This window comes from Pogoniulus pusillus, chromosome 20 (genome assembly GCF_015220805.1).
Source record: "Pogoniulus pusillus isolate bPogPus1 chromosome 20, bPogPus1.pri, whole genome shotgun sequence".
NCBI lineage: Eukaryota > Metazoa > Chordata > Aves > Piciformes > Lybiidae > Pogoniulus > Pogoniulus pusillus.
The window spans coordinates 15,914,620-15,926,448 of NC_087283.1; the positions used below are offsets into that span (position 1 = coordinate 15,914,620).

The window sequence follows — 11,829 nt, forward strand, 5'->3', positions numbered from 1 at the left end:
CTGCATATGTTTCATAAGTAACTAGGCATCCTCATGGGCTTCTTTAGTTATTTTAGAAAGTTGTGTAAACAGTATTATCTACTTAATGCCCCAAATGGTATAATAATTGATATGGAAATGGGGCAAAGCTCAATAGATCATAACACAACTCTCCAAGGACTCTTGGAGATGATCTGCTCAGATTTTATTTGAATTTTCTTCCAGCTTGTATGTATGCAGGCTGTGGTTTGTTAGACATACCAGACAGATGTTAGATGAAGAATATTCTCTTTATTTTTTTTACCCTTTTTTTCCTAGAAAAAAAAAAATAGGAATTTATACTTGGACTGTTATCTCTTGTAGATATACTTCAAAGCTGAAAAATGAGATCGTACAGAAAAGCTCAGACTTGTGTGCTGTTGTTGAGAAAAGTAGATTATACCAGATTTCTAACACATGGTAGTATGTAGTGGTTGTGTGATTTCTCTTGTTTAGACTGCAAGAGCAGGGGAAAGAAATGCTGGAGTTCTAAGAAATTATTAAAACTGGAAAAATGCATTTGAAAATAGTTTGTTGTTTCTCTTTGTGGGAAATGATATTGAAGCCTGCTGTGTTTGGCTTCAGCTAGAGGAGTAAAAAAAAGCTACATTCAGTGTACTAAGATGCATCACTTACATTGTTCTTGAAAGGAAGTAGTTTTCACATGAGCAAGCAATGTCTCTGATTCTGCAGATTCTTAAGTGCTTTATTTACTGTATCCTCTTGTGTGTGTAGTTTCACACAAAGTAGGTTAAGTTTGAAATAGTAAAAGCATAAATTGTTCTTTTGAAAACAGAAGCTTTAATTTTTTTCCCCTAGTAATAGAGAATTATGTTAGCCAGACAGGTGATTTCCAGATCTTGCTCTTTCAAGAGGAAAAGGAACTAACTACTTTAATCTTCTATGAACTTCCTTCTTGTGTTCATTGCACGTACTCCCGCACTGCAAGTTCTTTCAGGGTAAAAACCCTTACAGGATCTTTTTTTGCCTTCCATTCTTCCAGTTTTTCTTGCAAAGACAGAAAATCCTTCCCAAGTTCATATGCCAAAGCGATCATTGTTTCTAACAATGGAATGTAATACCTGTGACTGGTATGAACTTGAAGGCGTGATAGAGCTCTTTCTCCGTATTCAAAGGCACTTGCTGGATTGTCCAGGTCCTTGTAGCACACCACGATAGCACAGAGAGTAGGGACAACTGAGATAGGGTTGCCTCTCGTCAGCCTTTCCTGCAGCCCAACCACTTGTGACAGGATTTGCAAAGCTCTGGTGTACTGGCCACCCCGCAGGCAGCCATATGCTTCCCGAAGCTCTGGCCTTGTTAAAAAGTCAAGAAATTGTTTGGATCTTCGGATATATTTCATAGAATATAGAAGTCTCAGGTAATCCTTGAAAGCTAATTTTCTCTCGTTGATTATTTCTTCTGTGAAGTTCCCTGTTAGAGTTTTTTTGGGAAAGGTCAAATCTTCCATTTCCTCACTGAACTCCTCCAGCAGATTTCTGTGCAGTTTCTCAAAATCTGAGTAACGCCGTTCAATTACAGACTTGTTGCTGTCAAAACTCCCTGTTTGCAAAATGATGATTTTATACATCTGAACACAATAAAAGAGAAAAATAAGTGTGAGATGGACCACTCTAGTCCCAGTGCAGACAGATTTTCTGTGCTACTGCTTTGAAAAGACTTGTATACTCCACTTGCTTGTATACTCCACTAGACGAAACCTTCCTGCACCAATTTCATGGATGTAATCTTCTCTACTCCTGTGGCTTATAGCAGTGCTGCTGAATCAGTTGCTGCCTGTGATTATGGTACAAGCTCTGTGTAACCCTGATATTTAAAATCTGCAGTCATCAAATTAATAATTCCCACCTCCTGGTATTTTGTGCTTTTGTCACCAGATTCAGCCTTGGCATGTAAGTAAGTTGCAGATAAGCAATGCACTAACAGACCCCATCCTGCAAGGTGCTGGGAACGGTGAACTACCAGCAGAGTGAAAGACATAAAATCACTTACAAAGCATTTCTGTGGCTGTACTTTGTGTATAACAGCCATGGATGCTACTAGCAACCATCTTAGGGATATAGTTTAGTGTTGACCCTGGAGTGCTGGGTTGAGGGTTGGGTTGGATAATCTTTGAGGTATCATCCAACCATAATTACCATAATAAACGTGCTACTAGCAAAATGGCTGCAAAATAAGAGTGTGTTACGTGTGGTGCAGATAGATTCTCTTCTGATCCTGATCCAAGCAGTGAGGAAGACTATATCCTTAATGTGCATAAAACAGTGGAGCTCCATTGAGGAACACTGAACTATGCCACCACACACCAGCTAAGGACAATGACTGTTGCCCTTGCTGGGTTTTGAATGATGACCATGTTCACATTTTACTCCACCCTGTTTGCACTGGATTATACAGCCACTGGAGCAGTTTCACTCATGTCACCTGTTTTCTTTGCCACTGTGAAAGGGCACAAACCAGTACTAGCATGCTAGTCTATTCAATTCTCTTCTGTGTTCTTCCTTAAAGAGAAATTCTCTCTTTTAATCTTCATAAATGAGCTCTACAGGCACTCCTCGAAAGCTTTCTAAGTGTGAGCTGACTTCTCTGATCTCTTTTCATTTGCAAGCACTGTGACATCTTCCTATACTTTCCCCTGCTCCCTGCTGAAAAGTGTATATATGCCCAGTGCATAGCCAAAACAGATCCCCCCAGCTATGCCCATATGATCAGTGAGAACAGGTATGGTCACTGCTTGCAAAACTTGGCTCTTGGTAAGGCTTTCATGTAGTGAGGCATGCTGTATGCTGTGCAGACCCCTGTAGAGTGAATAAAAATTAATGATCTTATACATTAATTTCTTAGCTTACCACATATTTAGCTAAGTGATGCTCTACAATTCTGGTTGAGGGGATTTCAAACAGGAGTTTGACTTGTCTGCATTGGCGTTTTTCATTCCTCCAGTATTCTTGAAGCTCCTTAGTGGTCATCGAGGAGTTGGGACCTAGGCATGCATTGGAATCTAAAAACCAGTATGTTTCATACATCAGACTACAAACTTTGCATTTGGAAAGAAAATTCTTATGCATTTACTGTGAAAAGAGGCCCTAGAAATACTGTTATTGTAGAAACAGTACCTCAAGACTGATAAAACAAAGTAATGTGGTTGTTAATAAAGACAGGTTTGAATTCTTTGAGTAAGCTATTGTGGTTTTGGGAGATACCAAATTGACAGCAGAATGAAGTTACAGAGAAAATACTGACAAGTATTGTATGTCTAGGTTGTAACCTCAGGCATAGTTTGAGCAGGAGGTATGTTTAATCATCTGACACATATTCAATATTGCCCCTATTCAAATACTGTGTTTGTGCAGTAACAGGTGAAAGCTGAGAAAACATGAATATTCTAACTTTAAAGGAGAAAATCTGATAACCAGCTCAGCTGAAGGAGGAATTCTCACATTCTCTTTTTCTTTGTAGCTGAACTAATGTCTCATTTTGGTGACAAATATTTTATATACCTCTCTCCTTTCTTCTCCCTCTCCCCCCCATAGTCATATACACACATGCATATATAAAAATGTAGAACAGCTGGTTCGAGAGCTTGCTTACAGAGGAGCTTGATGTAGTCTTTCTAAAGGATGATTTCTCTGTATTTGAAATCTAAACTGTGGTCTTCAGGTGGCATATAGGCTAACACAGTGAATAAAAGAAGTGGAATATCTGCATTTCAGTGGGCACACCAATCCCAATTTCCAGTCAGTAAATCAGCTGAAGTCAGTCTGCAGTGTATCTAACATTCAGACAAGGGAGGTAAATGACCACAAATGAATGAGAAGATAGAAGCTTGACGCAGAAATACATAGCTCCCCTTCACTAGTCTTGCTTTTATACATTCTTAATCATTTGGCCATATAGTTTCAATTATCAAGGTCTCCAGGGTTTGGCAAAGCACATATTTCCTCAGACAGGTGGTGCCTATGCCATCTTTGCAGGCTGAAAATCTAGATGAGATTAGATGTTTTGGATTACATATGCCATTGTATTTAATAACAGATGACAGCAATCTTAAGTACAGTAAGTTCAATGCTATCTCTTCATAAGGCATTTGAGGAACTACTGCTTTAGACATGCTGTCTTTGCTGATATTACCAAGATGTTCAGATTTAATGATGTACATAAAGTGCACTCCTGAGACAGGCTATGTGATAATCACTGTTTTGGTCCTTGGTGCATGAATTAAATCTGGAATACATTTCAAGTGTAAGAGATTGAAAAGGAAAACTGTCTGTGTACATATGCACTGGGATGTACAATTGTTTCATTATTTCTAGATTATTACTACGTGCTTAATGAAGGCTTATTTTCAGTGGAGTATAGCAGTTTAATTCTGGATTACTGCTGCAATAAATAAAGCAAGGGGTTTTATATGAAAGATTCACATCATAAATAGCTACATGAAAACTAAAGTTAACCTTGCAGGTCATCTCTTTCCAGGTCATCTTTTCTCACTTGACATGGAATTTCAGCTTTGGGTTGATTTTGTTCTTCATCAGATGGACTTGTGATAGAAAATGCAGGAATTCTGTTTCCAGCTTCCAGAAGTTCCCTCTCTGCTGTGCAATGTGAGTCTTGTTCCATTGCAAGCTATTGCTGAAAGATTAAAAAGCAAGAAAAAAAGAGACATTTCTTATTGAAATGCCTATGGAGGTGTTCCCCAAGGATCAGTGCTGGGTCCAGTCCTGTTCAATGTCTTTACTGATGATCTGGACAAGGGGATGGAGTCCATCATCAGTAAGTTTGCAGATGACACCAAGCTAGGAGCAGGTGTCGATCTGTTGGAGAGTAGGAGAGCCCTGCAGAAGGACCCATTGGCAGAGGCCAGTGGGATGAGATTTAACACGGCCAAGTGCAGGGTTCTACACTTTGGCCACAACAACCCCAAGCAGCGCTATGATTCTATGATACAACCTGGTAATCTCTTTTATTGATTTATTCATTGTACTCTGTAAACTTGTATGTCATAAAGAATATAGTAGTAAGTAGAATTACCTACCAGTGAAGAGCCATTCCTATTACCATTAGAAGTGTTTGGATAGCTTTCTGGCAGATTAAAATTCACCATGAATCGATTCCTGTGCATTTGATCTAGGAATACCTGTGCTAGCAGGGGGATTGTACTAGATCATCTTCAGAGGTCCATTCCAACACCTACTGTTCTATGATTCTATGAAAACCATAAGAAGTTATGTTGAATAAGATTTGGTAGGGAACAGCATTCTTAACTATGAATTCTGCCAGAAACTTCAGTGTGGGCAGACTTTTTGTCCTTGTATTTTGCCCTCAAGCTTGCAAGTATGAGTTCAGATTAAAGTCTTGGAGGTAGGTAGTATAACTAGCAGCCTGGCTCTCTTACACTACTAGAATTTACTGTTCTCAAGACTCTACAACTTGCCATCTGTTCTTAATCACAACCTTAGGGCAAAACAGGGTAGCATCTAACCCAGCAGATTATTTTTGTCATATTTCACTGTGTTAAGTTCTCTCCAAAAACTTATCTCTGTGCTGTGAGAATAACTAACTGAACCTGACAATGGCTAGGTGGAAGGAGAACTGAATTTTCTAAGTATCTTCCATTTACTTGTTTTTATACCCTATATACAATATTTGTAGAAAATCTCTATGCCTATGCTGCTAGGACTGCTATTTTACCACATAGTGATAAAACACCTAACACAATATATTCCTAATCCATAGCCCAGGTTGTTCATTTTGCTGCATAAACATTTCCCCAAGATGGTTTTTCCGTTTGTTTGTTTTTTGGTTGCTTTGTGTTTGTGGGTTTGTTTTTTTTTACGTACCCACCTACCTGGTACATCATTGTGTTGAAATTGGTTCTAATAGTGTCCTAACAGTTTTGCCAAGGTGCTGTTTTCTGTGAGTTAGTACGAGGGAATTCTTGCTTGCAATCCAGCCAGTGGGTGAAAAGCAAGTAACAGAACAACCTAGTTCTAAAATCACCAAAGTCTCCCTGCTACAAATGTAAAAACAATGTCTGAGCAGTGGTTATTAAGTAATGTGAGTTTGGGACAGGGATGTTACTACATATTATTTCGCCTCCACTTGTCTACTGTACCGTTACGCAATGCTGGATACAGAGGTGAGGAAATGCCTTCAGAAGGCCAATTGATTTCTCACAAACTACAAGGCTATAAAAAGAAAAGCAATTACTTTCCCCACTGGAAGCAATGGAAGTGCAAACCACTTCCCTAAACAGAAACCCTTCCTTTGCCTAGCTTGGATAAGCAAGGGCATACATGTTGTCATCCTCCTTAGTAAGACCATTGTGGAAGCCCTTGGGTTTGGATTTGAGACTAGGAGGTCAAAGTTCTCACTGTTCTTCTAGTCTTTCTTAAATTCTGGGGGTTTTTTAGGTTGTTTGGTTGTTCTTTTTTTTTTTTTTTAAACACAAAGAGTAGTGACATTATTGTGTAATTGCTCCATTCTAAAAAAAGCATGACAGTTTAATCCAAAAGCATAAACTTGAAATTATCTGGGTTTAGTGTAATCTCAAATACAGCAAATGAAATGAGGAATCTGAAAATGGATGAACAAATTGAAATTACAACTTTTTCATAGTTGTGAGTTGGTATAACCTTATAAGCAAAACTGTATTCAAGATATATATATATTTATATATAATTTTGTGCCCATAAAATATGTATGTTTGTGTGCATATATATAAACATGCCACTTCAAAAGATGACTTACCAGAGAAAACACAACACATTTGTAAATAGAATGCAGAAGTGAACATTATGATATACGTGTCTTCTGCCTTGAATGTATGTCTCCCTAGGAAACTGTACTTCATAGAAACAGTTTCATTTTCACAGCTGAAAATCACTGTAAACACTTTAAAGTAAGCTACAGTTTATTTTATGTATTAGAAAATTCCAAAATTGTATAAGAACATTGCCATAAATCACACAATTTTATTTGGGACACTCACCCTGTTCCATTTTAGGGTAAGTGCCACTCCTCAACTCTACGTCACACTAAAACCAAACTGTACAGAACACTCACCTGGAAGCAGCTGAAGAGCTTTTAGTTGTGGTGCATGTGAAGTCTGCACGAAGTCATGAAAAGCCTGCTTTGCCTTTTCAAAACACACAAAACTACGTCTGTGTTTTCATCTAGCAGGCGCATTCTGTATTTCACAAAAAGGAAGGAAGAAGCCTTGATTAAATCAGACTTCCTCCTCCAATTGGCTCACTGGTTCAGTGCTGACTAGTTACGTGTGAAATCCCCTATCTGCCTCGAACAGCCCTAGTGCCGTCTGCTGGCAAGGCACGGCCTGCTGTCCCCAGAGCAGCTCCATCAGTGAGGGCAGGTTTGCAAACAGCAGTGTCAGGATTACACATGCAAACACAAAGTCTGGCAAAGCAAAGTGTTCGGCAATAGATATAAACATAAGATCAATGGAAACTTCTCTGCATGCATCTCTGAAACAAAAAAAAAAAATCACATTTAGCAAAAGAGGGATGAAGAAAGAATGAATCAATATGTAAACAACCTTCTGTGGAAAAACTTGCCCCTTGGGGCATCTTTAAAATACAACAGCCTTAACATCCAGTTCAGGAAAGAAAACGCAGATGGTACCACAATAAAAAAGCCTTGCTCCATGTAAACCCGCACTTCTGACAGCACAATGCTTAAACATATGATTCATTTCAAGTATCTTCTGAATTAAAGTTCAAAAAGGAGCATTATCCTATCTGACATGACTACTAAACTTGAAATGGGCTCATGTGCCTAAAATTAACCTTCATTCAACTGAGGACAAAATGTAGACGAATGGTGCATTAATCCACACGTTCTTCAGCCCAGATTCTTGTGCAAGTTCATCTCACTTTGGAAATTTGCTTTAAAGCATCAGGATAGCTATTTCTGGGGTAAATGCTATCTTTTTTTAGTAACGTATGTTTCCCCATTGCCAAAACTCACTCACTGAAAAAACAAGGGATTTTAATGCAGCACAAATGTGGAGGCAAACATCCAAATGACTACATGGATCCCGCCCCACACATTCCTTTAGAACAAACACTTTAAATAATGTAAATCTGAGGCCATAAACTAGCAATGCTTCTCTTCTATTTGCAACATAAAACAATGCCAACTTTAACTTGGATTCATTCGAAATGTAGAAGTTTTGCCAAAATATCTGTCCGAATGATGAAAAATCACTCCCAGGCAGCTACAGCCACCCTGGCAGAAACCCTAGTGTAGATGCCGTTATGCTGGCAAATGCCTTTAGGCCTTGTAGTGTGTTCCGTGAGGAAAGTGATTTAAGTGAACACCAGAAAAGAAATCTGTGCTTGCCAATACAGCTCTGAGGTGTAGCTATACCAGCCAACCCTTTTACTGTAGACAAACCATGAGTTTCTGGCTTGAGTCTCATTCCTTTAAAGTTAGATTTATGGGTTTGGTTACAATTGTAAGCAAAATCCAAAGGGGATTTCAGTGTATTTCACTTATGTTGACAGTTCACAGATGTATCTAAGCTTTGAATTCTGAATCTGTTAATTTATGTGTTGCCATAAAGCAGCATATTATTTTGTGATGCTTAGTTCTATTGTCCTGCTCTTGATAAAGCTAAAAGAAAAAAAATGACACTTTCCAGTATATTAAGTATTTGATTATTTCAGAATATCAAGGTTCTAGATGAATTAACCTGGATAATAATAATAACAACAACAATAACTTAAAAATGAAATCTGTTATGTGTATGGATGACTGACATGAAGCGATTTACAAATCAAGGATGTTCTGTAAAAAATTTGCCTGCCTCAGTAGAGCAAACTTTTATGGTCACAACCAGTACCTGAAAGGACTTTTCATGCCCAGGAGCTATGCTATCAGCATGGTTAGCAGACTGCTCCTTTTGCTCCCATGAGCTCAGGTTTGGTCCAAAGAGTCCCTGGCCCTTCATTGGGACCCGCTGTTAATATGGCAGCATTTTACTTTCTGAAATGTCTATTTCATGAACATATTAAAAAAAAAAGGAGTATACAGCAGCATTTGATACCAGAATGCATAACTACTATCTTTCTTTTTATATTCTCAGTTCCACTTCCAGTACTCCATCACTGTGTTAAGGTGGAACATTGACACTGGCAGCATACTTCTTGCTGAGAGATGGGTAAGTGCACTTGCACCATCAGTTCATAATGCTGTGGTAAATTTTAATGGAAAAGCATGCTTTGTCATAGTTCATATTCAGTGATAGAAAAGGGATCCTCATGCACTGGTTCACTCAGAGTTTGCATTCTGTGAAAGCACTGACTTTGGCGTACATACAGTGTTAAAAATGCATCTGCCAAGGGATGTGGAAAAAGAGTGCTCTGCAGTAACATGGGAGTGAGGCAAGGGTAAAAGTTAGACTACAGTTCATATAGTGTTTTTAATCAGCTAGGTCCTCCATACCAACTCAAAATGAAAAGACTCATTTTAGGAAGACTGAACTGAAAGTTTATGCTGTGGTAGCCAGCCACCAGACAAGCTACCCTTGCAATGCCATGTTAAGAATGCCTGTACTGAAAGACTGTATTTGCCTTCTTGATAGTTAATGAACCAGAAGGGATTCCTGCAATAGTGAAAAACATCCTGCCTTGATTTATATCCTTTATTTAGGCAAGTCACATTTTCCCAGACAGATTCCATAAACCCAGACAGATACAATATTTAACCATAGAATACAAAGCTGGTAGACCCTGGAAAATTGTGAGATAAACCAATGTTATATACAAACTACAGTTTAGCGCCACATTTTATTGGCATTTTATTATAGGCACAGAAAGGTCTTACTCTTGTTAAAAAATGTGGCTCCAATATTACAACTACCAAACAGTCTTCTCTCCTAAGAAATACAGCTTCAAGCAACCTTGGAATCTGCTTTTTTCTTCTGTAACAAAACCTTCTTTATTTTACCAAATTGTACATTGAAACTGTAATGAGAAAATAACAAGAGGAGACAGAAATACCTAACACATTTATCAAAGTTCTCTTTTGTCACTTAACTAATATTTAGGAAGTGCTACAGTGTTGTTTTTGATGCTTCTATAAAAACCTTTCCTCTCTTCTCTAATGCAGCTGAATAAATACCTACCATTTCCATGTTTGAAGTAGTAAAAATATTCAGCTGCTCTGCAGGAATATTCTGCACTTTTGGGATTGTCATGGGCTAAGATGTTGTGTTAAATGAATACCATACTCCTATCCTGGCACAGCATAAAATTCTGTTCCATATTCTCTATATCATGTTTAATTGTATGGCAGTATGTCATTTCAAAGTGGAATTTGTTTACCATCTTTCATTATTGCAAAACATGTCTCTTTTAACAAGACTGTGGTTTAAAGACATAGTTTGCTGTTTAATGGCAAATATCTCGTGCTGGTGTTACTGACAGGGTTTTCAACATGAAAGAAACATAACAGGCCAGTTTTACACTGCCAAAGCCCTGTTATCACTTTACAACTCCTTTATACTTCTAAAGGAGTATGAAGGAGCTTTAAACAGCAGTCTTGGCCGGCCTTTCATCTCTGGTTTGTCAGTGACACAGAGCTCTAACGCAAGCCCAGTGGGTCAATAGGATATTAACTTGGGTTACATTTCACAAGCATGATTCGTTCTGTATGACAATTCCTAAATGGTCTGTGCTGGTCATTTCTCCTGCTGAAATCATAAAGAGTTAAGTACATAATTACATGCACTGGAAAAATCTTTTAAAATATGTGGGGTCTGAGGTTTTAGGTATTCAACATCTAATTATTCCTATCTAGTATTTTGCTGGTTTATTCTTAGAATGTATCTGTCCCTTTTTCTTCTCAAATATAATTGTGGTGTACTTAGGCTAATACCTACAGTTGCATTCCATATGTAATTTTTTTATACCCAGAATGTATACTTATTCAAATTTGGGAAAACAGGATTTATAGCAGACATGCTACTTCATTTTGGAGTAGCATAAAAGGCAGTTCCACAGTGGAGGAGAATGCAGCTGCTGTGCATAGATAGCCACCTTGAGGATTAGCAGAACATCACTTGGGTTTACTGTGTGCACTTCTGCAAAATGAAGAAATAGAATGCATAAAATTTAGTATCTTTTTACTAATATTTATTATTTAAAAATAACTATTATTTTAAAATTATTTTTTGCTTTTGAGCGACTAAATAAAATTATTAGTGAGATCATTCATTCCATAGCAGATGGAAATCTCCTTGCTTCCTCAAGAGTTTTCAACAAACTCCTGCTGGTTTCTGACACTCAGGCTGTGTCCTGTCCACCTTGCACACACCCATGCTAACAAAAGCCTGTATTGTCCCTTCCTGCTAAGATCTGTGCTAGTGACACACTGATGCTTCTGAGCTCAGATGTGAGCAATCCAACCTTGGTCCAGGGCTGCATTGGATCTGCTTGTTGCTTTCTAGATTCTGGAGATCTAAAAACAGAATGGGATTAAGTGGGACAGCCTACAGTTACTAAGTTATATCAAAATATGTATTAAAGAAATGTTAAAGCTAAGAAACTAGGAAAGTGTTTGTCTTGTAACCACCTTAGGTGTGTGGTCATAGCCACACAAAATTCAGACCTGTTTTTAAAAGGGGAGTTCAAGAGCCAGTTTAGAATTCTGTGCAATGAAAAAAAAAGAGAAACCTCTCCTCTAAAACTAAGTGTTGTCTTCTGGAAAAGCTGAAAGGTTACCTAGAGTCCTTAAGCATACTCATCCTGTTTAAAAAATCCATTTTAT

General features: G+C 38.1%; 1 protein-coding gene across 1 annotated transcript; it reads right to left on the reverse strand.

Annotated features, from left to right (window-relative positions):
* Positions 1–325: 325 nt before the first annotated feature.
* Positions 326–7,185, reverse strand: SNX20 (sorting nexin 20). The gene is made up of 4 exons (XM_064160361.1): positions 7,105–7,185; positions 4,494–4,671; positions 2,889–3,040; positions 326–1,609 (listed from the first exon to the last, which is right to left on the reverse strand). Exons 2-4 carry the CDS (start codon positions 4,657–4,659, stop codon positions 941–943), a joined length of 987 nt encoding a protein of 328 aa, XP_064016431.1. The 5' UTR covers positions 4,660–4,671; positions 7,105–7,185; the 3' UTR covers positions 326–940.
* Between the last annotated feature and the right edge of the window lie 4,644 nt (positions 7,186–11,829).